At 42.8% G+C, this 20,387-nt stretch overlaps 1 protein-coding gene across 1 annotated transcript in view; it reads left to right on the plus strand.

Annotated features, from left to right (window-relative positions):
* The window catches only part of SKAP1 (src kinase associated phosphoprotein 1), a 265,183-nt gene that overhangs the window by 35,685 nt on the left and 209,111 nt on the right, over nucleotides 1-20,387 (plus strand). Inside the window, exon 3 of the mRNA XM_045836790.1 lies at nucleotides 19,212-19,237. Coding sequence (XP_045692746.1) covers nucleotides 19,212-19,237 — 26 coding nt within the window. The remainder of the gene's footprint in view (nucleotides 1-19,211; nucleotides 19,238-20,387) is intronic.

Consider the following 20,387-nt stretch of genomic DNA (forward strand, 5'->3'; position numbering starts at 1 on the left):
ATCAAAAAATAAGATGGATGGAAAAATATGTAACAAAGCAAATATAACAAAATGTGAATCACAGAGTCTAGGTTGTACACATATATGGGTGATCTTTCACCTTTTATGCATATTTGAAAGTTTTCATAATACTATAAGGTTGCAAAAAACATGATATGTTTCACTTCGTAGTTCAGAAACCATTGACTCCATTCACTGTGGTTTCAGAAAACCACAGACTTCCTTAATTTGGAACTGTAATAGACATATTTGTGATTTTTTTAGGAAGGTAATTTTCTAGGAATAACATTATTTTTGGATGAGTGTAGACTAAGGGATAATCCTCCAATGTGTTCTTTCTGACATAACTAACTTTAAGTAGCTAACTTTTATACTTCTTTAAAACTTCCAGGACAGCAATTATTGAGAGCTGAAATTCAATTCAAACATCCTGCCCAGGAGATCCTGAAATTTTGATTTTTTTTCAAAGGAAAGGCAATTTCTGACTTTCCTCATAAATTTGATAAAAGGAAAGCTAATATGAGATTGGTAGTCCAGTAGGAAATAGAACTCAATTTTACATTTTTAAAATCATTTTATGGCATTAAAAATGACAGAGGTTAGAAACAAAGCTCTTATTCTTTTATTGAACTAGAATTGAAAGTGGCAGAAAATCATTTTGGCCCTAGTGCAGTAAATGTTATCACTAAAACATGTTCAGGGGGTATTAGGATAGTCTCTCAAGCACCGGAGACAAAAGTTCACAGAACAAGAACTGATTTTTCTGTCCTTATCTTGAAGTTATTAGATGTCCAGGAGATGAAAGTATCTTAGCTCTAAGAAGACAGGGATGGAGTATGTGTTGAAAATGATAATGTCTCCATTCTGAAGAGAGGCGAAGTGGAGAGAATGTGGTGGGATGGAGGCGTGCACGGGGACAGGAGCGCCAGCCCCCGAGCCGGCCCCGGGCTGGGGAATCCAGAACCGGAGAAAACAGGACTTGTGCAAAATTGTGAGCTGACAATGACATGGTAGGAAGGCAAGCGATACTATTCATTGCAGGACTGTTTGAAGATTTTATTTAACAGGGAAATTAAACTGGAGCTGTCAGCATCCACTTTATTTTGCAAATCTGGTAGGAGAGACATTTGAAGTCCACCTGGGAAAAACCAATCATTTCTTGAGTGCGCAATGTGATTATTCTTTAGAATTCTGTGTAAATGGACCAGGTTGGTAGGCATATGTTTGCTGATCCTATAATGATTAAAATTCAGAATAAGTAAGACTCTTGTGAAATTGAGTTTTCAGGTTCCAGCCAGTGTTCTATACTGCCATATGGCATAACTAGAATTAATTGCTGTTCCCAGTCTCTTATTCTTTTACTGAATAGCTAGGTGCTCTGTTGGAAACATTAGAGGTTCCACAGAGGTATTTAATCACATGAGAGAGATATCTGACATGTTCATGAAAGCAGTGTGTGTAGCTAATAGTTGCTTAGAAGAAAAAGCCCCCACCCTTTCTGAGGTTTTCTACCCCCTCCTCCCTTTTTTTATTTATTAGAAACATGGATGCGTAGGAAGGAAATGAGGAAAGATTCTCAGGACTTGACGGGCTAGTGTAACAGAAAAGGTAAGGCAAGGAATCTTTTTTGCTAGAGTCTTTAGCTCCTGGATACTCTAAGTGTGGCCCATGAGCCAGCAACACCAAACCACCTAGAAACTTCTTAGAAATGTGGGCTCTCAGGCTCCATTGAGTCAGACCTACCGACTCAGAATCTGCATGTTAGTAAGATCCCAATGTTATTTATATGCATGTTAACATTTGACAAGACTGCTGTAACACATACTTTTAAGTTCTTTTTTTTTGTATTTTATTTCATCTTTGTTGTATTTTTTTCCATTACCTTTTAGTCCTCTTATACCCCTCTCTCCCCAGCAATCACCACACTGTTGTCCATGAGTCCTTTTTCCTTTTTGCTCAATCCCTTCACTCCCTCCCCTCCCCTCCCCACTGTCTGTCATCCTGCTCTCCATCGGACTCTGTCCCCATTTTCCGTGGTAGTTCAGTTTGTTTATTAGATTCCACCTATGAGTGAAATCATATGGTATTCGTCTCTCTTTTAGTGGCTTATTTCACTTAGCATTATGTTCTCCAAGTCCATCTATACTGTCACAAGGGGTAAAATTTTCTTCTTTTTTATGACCAAGTAGTACTCCATTGTGTAAATCCCATAATGGTCTTACCCACTCATCTGCTGATGGACACTTGGGCTGCTTCCCTACCTTGGCAATTGTAAATAATTCCACGATGAACATAGGGGTGCTTGTGTTCTTTCGAATTCGTGTTTTGGGTACCTTCGGATATATTTCCAGAAGTGGGATCACTGGATTAAAAGAAAGATCCATTTTTAATTTTCTGAGGTATCTCCATGCTGCTTTCCACAGTGTCTGCACCAGTCTGCATATTCACCAACAGTGTAAAAGGGTTCTCCTTTCTCCACATCCTCCCCAGCACTTGTTGGTTATTGGATTGTTGATGATAGCCATTCTGACAGGTGTAAGATGGTATCTCATTGTGGTTTTAATTTGCATTTTTCTGATGATTAGTGATGTTGAGCATTTTTTCACATGTCTGTTGGCCATCTGCGTGTCTTCTTTGGAGAAGTGTCTTGGGTTTTTTGTTTTTGTTTCTGGTGTTGAGTTTTGTAAGTACTTTTTAAATTTTGGAAATTAACCACTGCCAGCATCATACTCAATGAGCAAAAACTACACGTGTTCCCCTTAATATTGGGAATAAGACAAGGATGTCTGCTTTTACCTCTTTTATTCAACATAGTACTGGAAGTCCTAACCACAGCAATAAGACAAGAAGAAGAAATAAAAGGCATGAAAATTGGAAATGAAGTAGTAAAACTCTTTATTCACAGATGACATGATTCTGTACACAGAGAAACCCAAAGATTCCACCAAGAAACTGCTAGAACTGATAATGATTTGAGCAAAGTAGCAGGATACAAAATTAATATCCAGAAATCAGTTGCATTTTTATATGCCAATAACAAACTAACAGAAAGGCAAGTTAAGAAAACAATACCATCCACAATTGCTTCAAAAAGAATAAACTACCTAGAAATAAACCTAACCAAGTATGTAAAAGAACTGTGTTTGGAAAATTGTAAGACATGGAAGAAAGAAACTGAAGGAGATGCAAACAGGGGAAGCACATACTGAGTTCATGAATAGGAAGAATTAACATCATTAAAATGTCCATACTACCCAAAGTAACCTATAGTTTCAGTGCAATTACTATCAAGATTCCAATGATGTATTTCATAGAACTAGAAGAAATATTTCAAAAATTTATATGGAACCAAAAAAGGCCCCCCACAGCAACAGCGATCCTGAGAAAGAAGAATAAGGTCGGAGGAATCATGCTACCTAATATCAAACTATACTACAGGGCCATAGTACTCAAAACAGCTTGGTACTGGCATAAAAACAGATACATAGATCAATGGAACAGAATAGAGAGCCCACACCTTTATAGTCAATTAATATTTGACAGAAGAAGCAAGCACATACAGTTGGCTAAAGATAGTCTATTCAATAAATGGTGTTGGGAAAATTGGACACATGTGCAGAAAAATGAAACTAGACCACCTTCTTACACCACACACGAGAATAAATTCAAAATGGATCAAAGACTTAAATGTTAGACCGGAAACCATAAAAATCCTAGAAGAAAATGTAGCAAAATCTTGGACATTGCTTATAGCAATTTTTTATCAGATATATCTCTCTAGGCAAGGGAAACAAAAGAAAAAATAAACAAATGGGACTATATCAAACCAAAACGTTTTCAGCAAAGGAAACAGCAAAGGAAATCATCAGCAAAATAAAAAGACAACCCAGACATCCTCCATTTCTTAAATGTAGCTTTTCTCTCTCTGTTATATCTCTTCATTCATCATATAAATATACCCGAATCTCTTCTAATATTATTAAAAACACTGCATCCTACACAGTGATTCCCTTTAGCTACCGTCCTGTACGTATTTTTCTCTCTCTAATGATTTTTTACTATTTTACTTTTAATTGTTCAAAGAACCTAGGACAAAAAGGATCAGATCCAGGAATGGCCTTTCTCTATTGAAATTTAGTGCTTAATGGAATATTTACATTCTTAGACTTATGGAGTACATTTTTGTTGGAACATTATAAATAATCAATACCAAAAGATACTTGGAATCTTCTTTTAGACTTCAGTAAATTGATTGCAGATGACATGTCTAATTATGATGAAGAAGGAGCATGATCCATTCCCTTTCCTTTCTCCTTCCTCCCTCCCTCCCTCCCTCCCTCCCTTCCTTCCTTCCTTCCTTCCTTCCTCCTTGAAATAGGAGCCTAGACTAGCCATTTCTGGTTTCCTCCTGTGTGGTCACTCTCAGTCCCCTATAATCTTGGCTCTGTTTCTATCCAGTAAGTCTCCGGTTGCCGCACTCAGATGACACTGTTCAGTCTTCGTCTTTGGTCTCTCCATAACATGCGACACTGTTAATAGCTTCCTTTTCCTCAAAAAGTTGGGGGAAAAAAAAACACTCTCCCTCCGTTCGTTCTCATGATGATAATCTTTCTTGACTTACCTTCCTCCTTGTTTTAACAAGGGCTCTTGCCTGGAGCTCATTTCTCCACCCTGCCCTCTTCACTGCTGTCCCTCAGGCTCGCTCTTCTTCCCCCAACGCATTCTTCTTAGGCAAATGTGTGCACCCCTGTAACTTCACGGTTTCCTCTGTACGTGGGTGACTTCCCCATTCTAGCGCCCAGCTGTAGTTCCCTCTGCAAGTCACCAGACAGTATATTGGGTAGCTCCTTTCGGGTGTCTTACAGAGGTACCTCAGACTCCGCGGACTTGACTTTAGCTGGGACAGACCCTGCTGGATGCCTGGGCCGCAGCCACGCTCCTTTCTTCCTTGTGGGTGGACCGCTGCCCGCCTGGGGATGGGTCATGGTCTGAAAGCCCTTGTGCTTTGCCAGTGGCTGGGCTAGGGTTTACATCCGATACAGTTTTGGCCAAAGAAATGTAAGAAGAAGACGTCCGATAGCCTCTCACAGTCTCGTGCTTGGGAGACAGCAGTAAGTTGAAGCGCACTAGCCACCTTAAGCCAGTCCTCTGCTCTAAGGTGTCGGAGCAGGAATACGGGAAGCGCCCGGGTCCTTCATGCCATTGGTGGGCCAGCGTCTACCCTGGAATCATCTTTTGGAGGAAAAATAAACTTCTGCTTGTTTAAGCTTCTGTCAGGTTTTCTGTTCCTTGTAGCCAGGAGAATCCTAACTTACTGAGTATCCAGAACAGAACGCATTATTTTACATTCTGCTCACCCCTAAAGTCTAATTATGCTTTTCTGCGACCCAGTGTCTCCAGGCAGAAGAATCCTGGGAGTCATTCCTGACTCCTCTCTTTCCTCCCCAAACTGTCAACAAGCCCATTGATTCTTCATCCTAACTCTGTCTCCTCCTTTCTACCCCTTCTGTCATGTTAGCCTTTGGGAAGTCTTTCTTGGAGCATTGTGAAACCCCCTCGTCTGGTTTTCTGCGTCGGGTTTCTCCCTGTGTCGGTTTATCCTGCTCCTCCATTCTCTTGAAAGGGTAAACTTGAAAAAAGACAGTGTATTTATTCATGCTGTGGAAGATTTATTGACGTAGAACAGTAAGATATACTACAAGTAAAAAAAAAAAGGTTAAATATGTATATAAAATCTCACGGAGAAAAATGCCTGGGGAAAAAAAGCACCAAAATGTTAATGATAGTAATCTGGAGCAGGTGGAGTTTGAGTGATTTCTAATTTCTTTTGTTTGTTTATTTGTATTTTCCAACACTCTACAGTAAATATGTATTTAATCACAAGTCACTGATATCAGAGCCTTTCCTGTTTTAAAAAGGGACAGGGGTTTAAGAGCTGAAGATTTAGTTTCTAGGTGGGAAAGGAGCTCGTACTAAGTGGAAAAAAAGATACGGAAAGAAGATTTAGGTTTTAGTTGTAGAGTTAACCTTGGGTCACTGCTGCAGGGGGGAAAAAAATCCCAGCTGTATTAGGAGATGTTTTACTAAACATACACACATGAAAATAAAAATTTTGTGAGCCCTATGAAATACAGAAACCCTCTGAATAATTTATGATTTTTCTAAAATGCTTTTTTAAATAAAGGAAGTTTATTCTCAAGGTCTTCTTTAGATGAGGTATCACTGACTGGAAACAACTTCCATTTCTTAGATATTATCCCTTTGAGCTGTACTGAACTGCTACAGAATGAATCCTTCATTAGAAAAGGATTATCTACGCTCTGTGTGTAGATAATGTTAGTAACACATTTGTATCGGTGGGACTAGTTTTTTAAAGAGATGATATTTGAGAAAATCATTCACTTCCTCCTTCTCAAAACATCAGTCACTGTGATTGATTTTTACGTTGGCCATAAAGAGAAATGGAATGAACTAAAAGCAGGGTGAGGATGACAAACCGGAAGCAGTTCATTTACTTAACAACCGTCCTGGCTGTTTGTTTACTCCGTCGCTGGGCGCGGCGCCAGATGATCAGACAGAAGGCAGAGAGGACTCATCCCTGTTTTTCAAGTGCGTGGCCAGACTCACGGACACAGCCACCGTGGAGGCCACTGCCCAGAGATTTCTTCTTTAGAAGGTCTGAAATGTTTCCTTTTAAGTTGTTACTTATGTGGAGTTTCACTACTTAGAGATTTATTTGGGCTCATCATCCTCTTACGGAATACCAATGTGCCTGGATGCTTAGGAGACCCGACTGTGCCGTGCCCTATTCAATGGTTTCTGTCTAATTTTTGGTTCAGATGGCATGTGCTGAGGAAATTCAGTGCCCGGGAGGTTTGTTAAATCTCGATCAAAGGCAATACATAGTGGTACGAGACCCTGAGGGATAAAAAAGTAACAGAGGACCCTTTTCCTAAGGAAGAATGAGGGCCTTATCTCTGCAACTTACGAATAATAGTCACAGCTAACATTCATCACACGTGTACCACGTGCCAGGCCCAGTGTCAAGGGCTGTGCACACATTATCTCATTTAACTCTCATAACAGGTGTGTGAGGAAGGTAGTGTTATAATCCCCATTTAATATGAGAAAACTGAGGTTCTGAGAGGTGATCAGCTTGCTCAAGATTACATATCTAGTAGTTCTGCACTGGGATTTGAACCCCAGTGACTGCTGGGCCAGCACTCTTACTGAGGCTCAATTTCTCCATAAAAAGTGAACAGTGTTATTTCATTTATTCATTCAATGAGTGTTTATTGAGCATATACTATGTGCAAAGCATTTTTGTGGTGAACATGACACATTTCAGTCCTCTGTAACTTGTTTTATTTTAAGATTTTATTTATTTATTTTTAGAGAGGGAAGGCAGGGAGAGAGAGAGAGAGAGAGAAACATCAGTGTGCGGTTGCTGGGAGTTATGGCCTGCAACCCAGGCATGTACCCTGGCTGAGAATCGAACCTGCGACACTTTGGTTCGCAGCCCGCACTCAATCCACTGAGCTATGCCAGCCAGGGCCTGTAACTTGTTTTTGAGCAGAGTAAAACAAGTAATTATATAATACATCCACTTTGTAGGATTGTTGCTCCAAATATAAAAGTGCCTAACCTGACGCACACCACAGAGTAGACACCCAAAAATATTTCCAAGAAATTTATCACCTGATGGAAAGGATAAGCATGAACAAAAACTGTAATTTAAGATATAGTGTAACTAAAATTTTGGGAGAATGGATTGTACTGTAAAATCCCAGAGAAAGAAATCACTCCTGGCTGGTGGGCTGTGAGAGGCCTTCATGGATGAGATGGCATCATGGCCTGTCTGTGGGTTGAAAGGGATGGGTTTTTGGTGAGATGCACTGCATACAAAAATAGCAGGTACAGAGATGCCGAGGAGATACAGTTTAGCCATGTTTGAGAACCAAAGAGGGGTTCTGTTTCTAGGTGTAGGAAGATACATATAGTTGAGAAGATAGGATGGAACTGAATCATGGAAACGATTTCTGACTGGATGTGGGGAGGCGAGGCAGATACTTTGGGGAGCCTAAAGCACGGAGCAGGGGTGGATGCATTAGGGAGCTACGGGTAAATGGGAGTCCTTGCCACTCGGGCCGAGGCCACTGGGAGGCAGGAGACGGTTGCAGAGGGAGAGAGGATACGGGCGTCAAAGGTCCCTCTCTTCTGTACGCCCGCAGAAGGAAGACAAATCACTTCTCCTTCCCACTATCTTTTGCTGTGAGGATGCCAAACTCATGCTTATAACCTTGCTTCCACAGCTGGCTTTGGTTCATTGTGGGTTTAATAAGCCTTTAAGGACAGCCAGGTAACCTGCCCACTTCTTAGAACTTATTCTATGGGAAGGTACAGTCTGAACAGCTGACTTGACGCTTCAACTTTTGAAATGCAATCAGTTTGTACATTGAAAATGATATGTACTATACTTCAGATCCGTTAACAAGATCTGGTCGATTTTTGAAGCAGGCCCAGAAAAGTTACCAATACCCATTACTTTGTTTAATTAGAAAAAAAATGCATTCCAAGGTCCAGACAACGGAAGTGGAGCACAGTCTGTCCCCGAACCGGGAGCTGCCTGTCTGGAGTACTCTTGTCACAGGTGCCTGTTGGCAAAATGCCTGCTTCTGAACTTACCCCATCATGTGATGACCTGGGGATCTTGTTACAGATACAGATTTCTAGGTTCCCGTCCTGGAGATGCTAATTTATTAGGTTTAGGTGGACCCTGAGAATCCATGTTTTAAAAAGAGCTCCAGGGGATTCTTAAAATCAGACAAGTATATGTAAAAGATTTTATCAGAAGACATCCCCCCGCCTTTTTTTTTTTTTTTAGCTAAGAGGCTACTTTGATTTCCAACTGAATTTCTTAAAAGTATTTATTTGTTCTTAGAGAGAGAGGAAGGGAGGGAGAAAGACAGGGAGAGAAACATCCATGTGTAAGAGGCACAGCAATTTGTTGCCTCTTGCACGTCCCCAACTGGGGTCCTGGTCGGCAACCCAGACACGTGCACTGACTGGGGATCGAACCAGTGACCTTTCAGTTCCCAGGCCGACGCTCTGCTGAGCCACACCAGCCAGGGCTCCAGCAGAATGTTTAACAGTGAAGGGGAAGGAGGGAAGAAGGAGTTCATTGGGAAGTATGGGTAGAGGCTACTGATCTGGGTGGTGAGGAAGGTCCCCCAATAGGACTGGGAATAATTTACAGAAGCATTTTACTGGCAAGTAGCTAACAGCATTTCGACCTAATTAGCTTCTAGAGTGAAGGACGGGGATAGGGTCAGTAGCAAATTGTTTTGTCCTTGCCTCGGCCTGGTGTTTGCCTGCACTTGTGCACTTCCCTGCGGCCTAGCAACATGTGGAGATATTTCTGGTGCTGAAAAACCCCTTGAAGTGGGACAGAACCCAAAGCCCTGGCCCCACAAAGGGTCAGGTAAGTCCTAGAACTGACCTGCTGATTGCAGTTGAACAGCTGGTGACCCCTGACCTGTACTGATACAGCCATAGAACTGGTCACATAGCTCTCTGCCTTTAGATGAAAGTCAGTTTCACTCTTTGTGATTTGAATAATTGGGGACCTCCACGTGAGGGTTTAACTATGACTACCGTCGGTATTGTACAACAAAATAAATGGGGAAGGACAAGATTTTAGCATAGAATCTTGTACCATGAGGGGAAAAAGTCAAGTTGAGGGCTAAACTGTGAAATAATTTAGAAATGATTTCTGAATTTGTGTACATCTCAGCTCATAACTGGAAGAAGGTGTACACATAAAGGTAGGAGTTGTTGTTTTTTTTAATTTCAATAATTCATTGTACCTCTTGGAGTGGTTACCAGTAGAAGCCTGCTCTCTGGATTCTGTTTTTATGTATCTATTCAGATTTTGGTGTAGTATGAATGATGAAATAATATTATGTCTTTAATTAGGATTCTGTTGTTATTTTTCAATTAATCTATGTCAGTAGCTTTAGCATTTGTATTAAATCATTTTCTTCATGAAAGCTTTTAATGAGGAAACAAATTGATTGTATTTATATATTGGATTCTTGCCACTGCGATGTGTAGTCAGTCGTGTCTTTTGAAGTGTATCTTTGCTGGCCATCCTGGCTAGCCTTTTGCAGCCACACTTTGGGGGGTAGGGGGATTCTTCATTTGGAGGAAGGCTTTCATTTAACAAAGCTTTCTTATTTTTATTTTTCTCTTCTAGCTTTTCTTCCCTTTCTTTGATTTTTTCCCTTTTGCCTTTTGTAAGTAATTTAGAGGAAAATGAAGATATTTCTCCCCATCTGATTTGTGATAAAACCCACACCCCACTGCGTTGCTGGGAGAGCCTTGCCCCGGCCCGCCCGCCCAGCCCCGCCCCCTCTCCCCCCTGAAGTGCACCCTGTGTTCCACTCGTGCTCAGCTCAGACAGTCCTTCCGTTTCTCGCCTTCATGTGCTTACTTAGCAAGCAGTTATTGAGCATAAGCTGTGTGCCACTGTCCCTTGAGCGCTCAGTGACGCAGAGAGACCAGAACATCGTCGTGCCATGTTACAATACGGGTGTTGCGGAGAGGTGTGTACGGATGTGCTGTAGGAGCACCTAACACCGGAGGCTGAGCTGAGCCTCAAAGGACCATCGAGAATTCCCCAGGAGAAGACAGGGCACAAAGGGACAAGCGTGCTGGCAGACAAAGCAGTGGCACGTAGCAGGAAGAGTGTGAGCAGAGCCGAGGAGGACCTAAGGGCTGGCGTTCAAGCGGGAGGCTAATAAGACTGGGTTTGCGTCTTAGGTCATCGGAATAATGATGGTGCTAATGACATAACAGCTGACTCACACTGAAGGCCTCCCAGGTGCCAGACCTAGCGCTCAGTTCTTGTGTGCGTTATTATCTCAGTCACTCCCCCAAGAACCGTGTGAGGCAGGTATGATTGATATTGCTATTTTAAAGATGAGGAAACTGGGCTGCAGCTAAGGTCTCACAGCTAGAAGAGGATCTGGGAGCCCAGCCTGGACCTGTCTGCAAAGGCTCTGCTCTTCATAGTCACTGCTGTTCCTTCCCCGCCGTCACTGAGGACAGTGGGTCCGAGAGGAGCGAAATGGCAGGCACGCCGATTCGGGGGTGTTGTACTGATCCAGGTGAGGCCTTCTGAGGGCTTGACTGAATGCAGCTCCTGTAGAGATGGGAGGGGTAGATAAAAAGATACTAAGGCAATAGAATCTACAGATCTTGGTGATTGATTGAATATGCATAGGACTAGAGAAAGAAGTAAAGGGATGAGTCCTAGGTTTCAGCTGGGTGTATGGAGATGTCAATCATTGAAACATAAGGGTAGGAGAAGTTTACGACGTGTGGGACAAAGGACGGTCTTGAGAGAGAATTGTAGAGTAATGTCTCTCATTTTTAATATTGTAATTGCTTGTTAAAAGTATTTAATATGGGCAGACACTATAATCAAGTCTTTGGCCATTCATTTCTTCCCTGGCCAGCTCGAGCTCCATGACATGACCCTCCAGTCTTCCTTACTCTCTCGTCCTTATATCGCACAAGCCTAGAAAGACCCTAACCTTGGATCAATTCCCCTGTCCACCGTTGGTGCTCTTACACCTGGTAGCCCATCAGTGCTGGGGCAAAATGTACGATTGGATTGCCAGCCTCAACGGAACCCTTACTGTTATGGCCTGGAAGTCACAGGCCCCATATCCGCAGGCTTTCCAGTTTTCCTTAATGTTTCTTTTCTCCCCAGTCCATAGCAGTATTTATCATGTCATCTTTCATTCTTGCACGACAGCATAGCCTTCTTCACAAAGTAAAACAGAGGCTTTCGTATTGGAACCCACTCAGAATCCAGCCCTAACCCCTCCTTAACCATGTCTGTTTTGGACCTCTGCCACCTACTCTGATGGGCCTGGCCCCCCTCTGTGTCCTGGGCCTGGCCTCTCTGTGACCCCGCCTCCCCCCCCCCTCCGCCAGGCATCTTCTTCTCTCTGACCCCAGATCCTCCCCCAGCAACCCTTATCTGCAGGCAGTAAGACAGGTTCTGGCATTAGCCAGACCTGGGTCCTTCTGGCCCCCATTTTTACCTTGTGTGTGTGTGTCTTGGGCCAATCACATCACTCTGCACGATTTGAACATCCCTGCCAAACTGGCTCACAGTTCAGGCTTTCTGTGCTTTCAGTCCCTCGTAGAGGATCTGGCAAAGAATGAAGATTTATTAATGTTTGGGAGAATGCAGTCTTCATAACCTGAGATACAGAGGGTACGTTGGCATGTTACTATTGAGAAATCTACCCTGCCCAGATGAGCTCTAAGAACTAGTCCAGCTTCGATTTTGTCTGTCTGTAACATTTAAACATGAATAATGTGACCATGTTTATAACAAGGAAAATGTCAAAAGAATTTTCAAATGCATATCACGTTTTCAAACCTGCCCCTGGTTCTGTACAACATCAACTGTGGTAGCTCCACAAGGTGGGCTTTTAAACTTCCAGGGTGCAATCAGATAACCTCTCCATGCTTCATGTTTCTCATCTGTAAAGTGAGGGGCTGGATTAAATGACCTTCAGTGTCCTTCTAGCCGTAAAAGTCAGTGAGTGTATGGCCCATATTCACAGAGTCGTGTAGTTATCTGTTATTCAGTAATCAGATCATTAGGAGTCTCTATGGTGCAAGAGTAGCTATTTCTTGAAGAAAACAACATTAGGTTCCAAGCATCAACAGTGACAAAAATAGCAGAGCAAGAGCCCAAGGGAGTGCAGCTTAAAACATGGTCATCAGCTGGAGTTCCCTGTGTGTGAGTGCTGCCATGTTTCTCCAACACACACGGTTGGAACCAAAAGATACCTTTACATTCGTCTTGATGCTCTGTTCCCAGCCTGCCTCCAAGTCTAGTGTCAACTCTCTTGTTCCTTCTCCTGCTCTTCAGCAGCTTCCGAAACTGCCTCCCAGCCTCTCTCCCTCCCAGCCGGGCTGCGCATTTCTGCTGGATTGTATCGTAATAGACATCATTCCCTGTCCTTAAAAACGAGCAAACAAAGCAACCAACCCTTCAGTTGCTCCCTTTTATCTATAGGAAGGGACAAATAATAATCTACACCCTGACCTGACGTTTAGGGTCTTTTGTTCTGCCACAATAGACCTGGCTAGCATTTTAAAAAATACTTCATCGAGTTACATTTGGTTGCCCATGACATGCAGTGAACATGGGGGTTGTGTAGACACACAACCACAGTCGGCAGTCCTGATGCTCGAACCAGGGGAGGGAATATTGGAATGCAGGTTCCCAGTGTTCCGTGAAAGAGCATGATTGCTGACTAATCAGGAAGAGCTCCCAGATTTCTTTTTTTAAAAGATTTTCTTTATTTATTTTTAGAGAGGGAAGGGAGGAAGAGAGAGAGAGAGAGAGAGAGAGATACATCAATGTGAAGTTGCTGGGGGTCATGGCCTGCAACCCAGGCATGTACCCTGACTGGGAATCGAACCTGCGACACTTCGGTTCGCATCCCACACTCAATTCACTGAGCTATGCCAGCCAGGGCTAGATTTCTTAATGTTAGTATCCAGAGTGGGTTTTGATTGACCATAGCAGGGATTTTATGTAGTGAAAGTGTTATAGAAGATTCTACTGGGAAATAGGATTTTATTTATTTTTGAATTTTATTTCCTTTTTAGTGTCTGCAAATAGACTTCTAAATTTTTTTTAAGTCATGGGTAATATGGTAGACATCAGACAATATTGCTTATTTATCATTTAATAAAAGTTTAATTGTGACTTCTGTTTTGAAAGTAGGAGAACCCTGGAGTGGGCTTCTAAAATATGTGGACATAGACTCATGACCATAGAAATCTTACATTTCAAAAAGGAACACAGTACTTTTTATGGCAGGTTCTTCTGCTACTTGAGTTAAATGCTTGTTGTTTATTATTACCGTAGTATTTGTTATTTATTATCTTAGAAGGCATCTCTCCATGTGTCAATATGTCATAATTTAGACTAGATCGTAAGCTTCTTGTAGGCAGGCACTAGACCTTGTACTTTCATGGACTGCAGGAGCTGGGACTAGAGGCTCCACGGACTTTCCCCTTCCTGCCCAACAGCTGCTAAGGCTGGCACCCCAGTCTCCGGGTCCCAGGCCTCTGATGCCTCCACCAGATGGTGCTCTTATCCCATTTCTGTTCCTGGGTATCATTGGCCGTATTAGCCTTTGCCACTTGCCCATTCCTTCTGGAACGCTGGCAGAAAGAGAATCTGAAATCAAGTGAGTCTTCTCAAGCGAGAAAAGAGATTGTAGGAAATATCTATGGTGTGCAGATTATTAGCATTGTTCAGAAAGCCCATTTCCTTGGACATGCATCAGTCTCTACCATGGTTCATTGCTTAAGGTCAGTTGCAAGGGCTTTGCTAGTCTCATCAACTCGCCATTGAAACGCCGCTCAACCAGGTGTCCGTTGAGTTCTAAGATTCCTTTTTTTAACGCCAGAATAATACTCCAGTGTTAGTCTTTGCAGTCTGTTTGGAAACAGCCATGACCAGAGAACAGGCATGGTCAGGAAGGAAACAGAAGGTGTCTTTGGACGTTGAGTATCGCAGACAGCCTATCCATTTAGAAGGGGCCTCTGTTTTGGTGCAGAAACCGAACCTTACATGTAGACATCCTTAGGTCAGCAAGAAGAGATTTGATTTTGTTTACCAGGTAGCAGGGAATACATGATGAGCTTTACATTTCCATAAGTCACAGGGAAAATAACCCTTGTGATAAGTTAGTTGCAAAAAAATGTCATTGAGGTGTTCTAGATTTATGACATTACAGATGGTGACGTTTCTGGATAGCTAGTTTTGTAATGCTGTTACAACCTGATTGATTCCTCTGACCTGGAGTTATTGACTGATATTTTTTTTTGGAAATCTAATGAAGTTTCTGGACTCTTTTTCAAGGGAAAAGAAAACACATATTACTTTTCACTTATAATTTTAGGGAGTTCATTTATCTCCCAAAGCTCAGCTATGGACTGACTGCACGTTAAAACGTCTGATCTGTCTACTCTGTGATAGTAGGCTGTCCGACAAAACAATTATACTTTCTCTTAATACCAAGTTTGTTTTCTATATTACAGCCAATTGAAAAACAGTTCATGTGGCACTTAAGAGCTTGCACTCGGGAAGCAAGCAAACCTGGGTGCATAAATAAGTCCTGGGAATGTAATGTACAGCGTAGGGAATATATTCAATAGTAGTGTAATAACTTTGTAAGGTGACAGATGGTTACTTATTGCGGTAATCACTTCACAAGATACATGTATAAATGTCAAGCCACCATGTTGTACATCTGAAACTAATATATTGTGTGTCAATTCTACTTTAATATTAAAAATAAATTAATTAAATAAAGTTTAGTGAAAACCTCTTTAATTTGAAAACACGGACTGCACCCTTTGCCTTTGCCTTATGTGTAACGTAACCCTAAATTTTTGAGGTTGTTCTGTAGAGTAGACTTAATGTTGTGAATCTTTATTCTCCCATTTTCACTTCTGGAGGCTTAAGAAAAGATGTATTTATTTGGATTGACTGTGAAAACAATAATCATCAATATGGTTTCAGCGTTTTCTCTGTGCTCATTCTGTGCGCATCTTTTCTCAGTTTGCCATCTCATTTGCATGGACCTGACGATGCCGAGTATGGATATTGCTGAGGAGTGATAGCTTCCCTTCCATATTGAAGCGGAAGCTTCAAAGGGAAGATTAAAGAAGTGTTTGTTATCTATCTGCGCAGGCCTGATGTGAAATTCTCAGAGGTTTTTAGGATAAACACGACTCTCTGTGTGTTTGTATGAGTTTTTTTTGTCTTTCATATACTTCTATTGTCGTCTTTGTGTTCGGTTCAAAATTTCTATTTTCAGACTTGTTGGTGTCTCTGGCTAAGGGATGATTGTTTTTCAAGCGAAGGGTACACATTAGAAGATGCTGGCAGGGTTCGACTACATGCCTCCTAGAGAGTGTAGAATTCTGTAGCGCGGACTCGTCTTCCCAGGGAACGTGACGCAGGACGCCCTCAGGAAACGTTTCACGAGACGAGGTGAAGACCTTGGGTGTGTCCTGCAGAGAACAGTCCACGGCGCCCTCCAGCGAAGGACGAGGTTGCTCACCTTTTGGCCTTGGCTTTTAGCGGTATCTTCTGTGAACTGTGGGATAAACGTGTGTGTGTGTGTGAGAGAGAGAATAGACTTTCTTTAGCATTTGCTAATGAATACTTAGAGTAAGAGGAGCGGGGGAAAAAAGGTAGCAGGACAGTTTTACACCTTCTGAAAAAGAAGGGAGCTAACATTCCTCTCTGTGTCATCCCATGTCCGCTTTACAGATGGTTTTTATTTGTGGAAATATTTCATTGCAGTGCCTTCAAGAATAAAGCAGATTCCTGGCTGGCGTAGCTCAGTGGATTGAGTGTGGACTGCGAACCAAAGTGTTGTAGGTTCGATTCCCAGTCAGGGCATATGCCTGGGTTGCGGGCCACAGCCCCCAGCAACCGCACATTGATGTTTCTCTCTCTCTTTCTCCCTCCCCTCCCTCTCTAAAAATAAAATAAAATCTTTAAAAAAAGAATAAAGCAGATTCTGCTATTTAACATCAAGATAGACCAGCTACTTTACTTGAAACTGATAAATCTGACATTTCTCCATAATCATCCTCCTTAAGACACAGCTACCATGGGCAGAAGTTCACTCTTAGTGTATGTGAACTTATCTTTTCAAGTAGCAAGAGGAGCCAGAAGACCAGGGGCCCATTGCGGTAGGCAGAGAAGGGAACTGAAAATCTGTGTGTGAGTCGGAGTGGGGCTTATGGGGAGACAGGCCAAAGAAGAGGCTGAAATCATTAATAACATATTTTACCTCCTTAACAACGTTCCAAGAGCTGGCCATTTAACCGCTGCTGCCTGGTAGATGTTTTCCTGGGTAACTCGTGACAACATTGGTTATCAAAGCTCCTGCCGTTGCCACCGTTCACACTTCGGGAAGAGGAGTACACGCACACACCTGCATACGCTCACACCCTAATTTCTATTCATATTGACTTAGAGGTCGGGTAATGATTGGAATGGTGGGGGGGTAGGGCAGTGCCTCAGAAGAAGATGGAAATCAGTACGAGAAGCTGTCAAATGCCTCAGCCCTTTGATGATGAGCTCGATTAGCTGCATTTTACAGAGAGGGTGTTTATGGAGAACTCCTCTCAGTGGCCAGGGACAGAGTGCAGCCCCACTGTCTGCTGAGTGGAGATCGACCCGTCATGCCCTCGTGCTAACACATACAACGTATTCACAAGTGACGGCCAGTTCCTGTTTGCACGTCCCTCCCTCCACGCGGGTGCCTTCCCAGCTGTTGCAACTTTACATTTGTCCACCCTTCCCTCCTCGTATTCCCTCTCCCCTTTTCCACTGCGGACGTCAGAGCTGTCCTGGACTCTCCCTGCCGTCTAACCCCAGCCTCCCACATGGCACTTCACCTGCTTGTCAGCCCGGAACTCTTCTAGGGAAGGAAGAAGAAAAGCCAGTAGTGAGGTTGCTTCTCCACCTTCTCTTCCTCTGATAATTTACCGTAGATTCATCTCTGGATTATGGCAGCATCCTCCCCACCAGTCTTCCTCTCCATTCTTAACTTTTGACCTTATTAAGAAATAACTCTTAGGTACTCACTGGATTGACGTTCCTCCCTAAAGTGAGCACACATTATTTCAGTCACACATGTCCCGCGAGACACGCCGTTACCATCTATGTATTGCCCTTTGGTTCATCTTTTTTGGGTTATGGATTTGTTTAAGAATTTGATAAAAACTGTGACTCTATGCCCTGGCTGGCATAGTTTAGTGGACTGAGCGCGGGCTTCGAACCAAAGCGTCGCAGGTTCGATTCCCAGTCAGGGCACATGCCTGGATTGCAGGCCACGGCCCCCAGCAACAGCACATTGATGTTTCTTTCTCTCTCTCTTTCTCCCTCCCTTCCTCTCCCTAAAAATAAATAAATAAAATCTTAAAAAAATGTCAAAAAAAAACTCCCTGTGACTCTCTAGAGGGAGGTGGGGAGGGGATGGTCACGGGCACGTTCACTCCTGAGAGGTCGAGATGAGGATGGAAAACTGCTCATTCTGCTGAGTGGCATGGAGGTCTCCGTGTCCACAGCAGGAATTCGCAAGTGGTGACTGTAAGCAAAATTGGAGCATGTTGAGGCGTCAGTAGGAGGTGAGGAGATCAAGAGAGAAACTGCGGACCACACTTCTGCAGATTTCACTGTGGTGTGAGGGGAAAGAGGACAGCAGACAGAGGTGTATGCAGGGGTGAGGGAGGGTTTGCTTTACTTTTGTATCAGCATAAACGCTGGTGAAAAGGGCCGAGTTGAGAGGAAGAGGTTGAATATACACAGGAGAAAATCAATGCAGAAATAATGTGAGGTTCCTGTGAAGACAGGAGGAAATGGAGCCCAAAGTACGAGACAGACTGTTGTGGGCAGCCACCACATCAAACAGTGTTTCTGGGGGGGAAACGCAGTTCAGATTCCAAACACGTCACTTACACAGGACCCTTCCCACCACTGCCATTTCATTAGTTTTAAGACTTTAATGGTTATTGGTTTTGCCAGTCACTTCCCAAAATAAAAAAGGAGATGGCAGACTTCGAGGGACACTAAAATGTTTGACGACCTTGAGTCAGTTGTTGGAGCTTCATCTATAAAATTAAGACTTTAGGCCTAGAAGTATTGGGGGATGTGCTGGGGGCAATGTTTTGGTTATTGTGACAGCCAGAGGGGCCACTGGCATTTGATGCCCAGGACCAGTGACGCCGATTGTCCTGTCATACACAACGCAGGTTGTCACGGCGAAGAACTGTCCTGCCCAGCGCCTGCAGAGCGAGCGCCTGATGAGACACCCCGGACCGTGGCTAGCAAACCTCCTAGGGCATTTCCGGCAGCGTGGTCAGAATCATCCAAGGGGCCAAGGCGGGATGAATGCTGCTTTCGAGCCTTTGAGAATCTTCGAATCTCAGGGAACAACCCTTAGGTTTTTCTCAAAGTGGGTGGTGGCTTTATCTAGTTAGTATTTCGCAAGCTTTCCGGACCAGGTGCTGTAGCTACTGCATGCCAACCCAGATCGGAAAATACAGGTGTGACTTACCTCTCTGTTCTCTTCCTTGTATTTCAGATACTACTGGGATTTGCAGCCCCAAGGTGAGTACGCTGACCTTTCATGGTTTACACTAAGAATGTGGGGATGATATTGTTTACTTCTGTCCCTTCTAAATAAGCTCCTCCACAGAGCGGCATTAGCCATTTCGGAGGAGAGTTAGTGGAGTGTTTAATTAACCTTCATCCTGCTGGGCCCCCCTGCCCTGCTTTTCAGCAACAAGAGGCTCTCCGATGCTTCATCTTTCTGAGTGGATTGGCGCTAGATTATTTTGTAGAACTAAAACGATAATAAGCTTTCATTCCTTGAGCCGTGTTAGACGCCAACAGGACCTACCAGCATTCGAATAAAATGGTGGCCAAGTCCGCAATAAAAACCCTGGGAGGGCTCCAACCCAACTAACCCCTCATTCGCGCCAGAAATAAATTCCGGTGTGTTCCCTCCTCGACCACAGTGCTCTTCCGCACGGCCCGCCTGTCTGGCAGAAGAGAAATGTCAGAAATGGAGCCGTGGTGAAATTCCCACTAGGACCGTGTTATCACATTTTAATATGAGCCTCGCTGCAGCCTCGGTGCCTCTAATTGCTTTCAACCCATTGTCTCCCTGCTTTTGCTTGATGAACCCAGCATCTGGCGTGATTCTGAAAAGTACAACAGACAGCTGTGTGCAAGATTTAAAAAAAAAAAAAGAAGGATGGGATTGGAACACATTTTTAAAAGGTTCAAATTAGAATATTTCTTTTTCTGAATTCAAACCGTTTGAGGGGGTGTCTTTCAACGGTGTGCATCCCTTCCTTTCAGGGCTCAGGTTTGGAATGTCAGGAACATCATCCTGAATGTTAATTGTCTTGTTAGAAATGAACATTTTTATTTTTCTCAGATAATCACAGAGAACAATAAATCAAATTTGTAACTATGAATTATTTTGCTTTTACAACTTTTTAAACCAATTCTAAACTTTTTTCTCATTCTTTTTACTCTTAATATTGTCACTGTACCCCATTTCAGTGAACAGTCATGCCTTAAAGAAATGTAAATTATAAATGATGATACTGTGTTTATGAAAATTTTCATTTTCCTAGCTCATGCTTTGCTTTTGTGTACTTCAATTTTTTTAAAAGTCAACTTTAACAAATAAAAATATATTTTTAAAGTTTCTTGAAAAGTCACACTATTTATGGTATTTTAAATAATA

Source organism: Phyllostomus hastatus, unplaced genomic scaffold (assembly GCF_019186645.2).
Source record: "Phyllostomus hastatus isolate PE091 unplaced genomic scaffold, TTU_PhHast_1.1 phas_contig_210, whole genome shotgun sequence".
Classification (NCBI taxonomy): domain Eukaryota; kingdom Metazoa; phylum Chordata; class Mammalia; order Chiroptera; family Phyllostomidae; genus Phyllostomus; species Phyllostomus hastatus.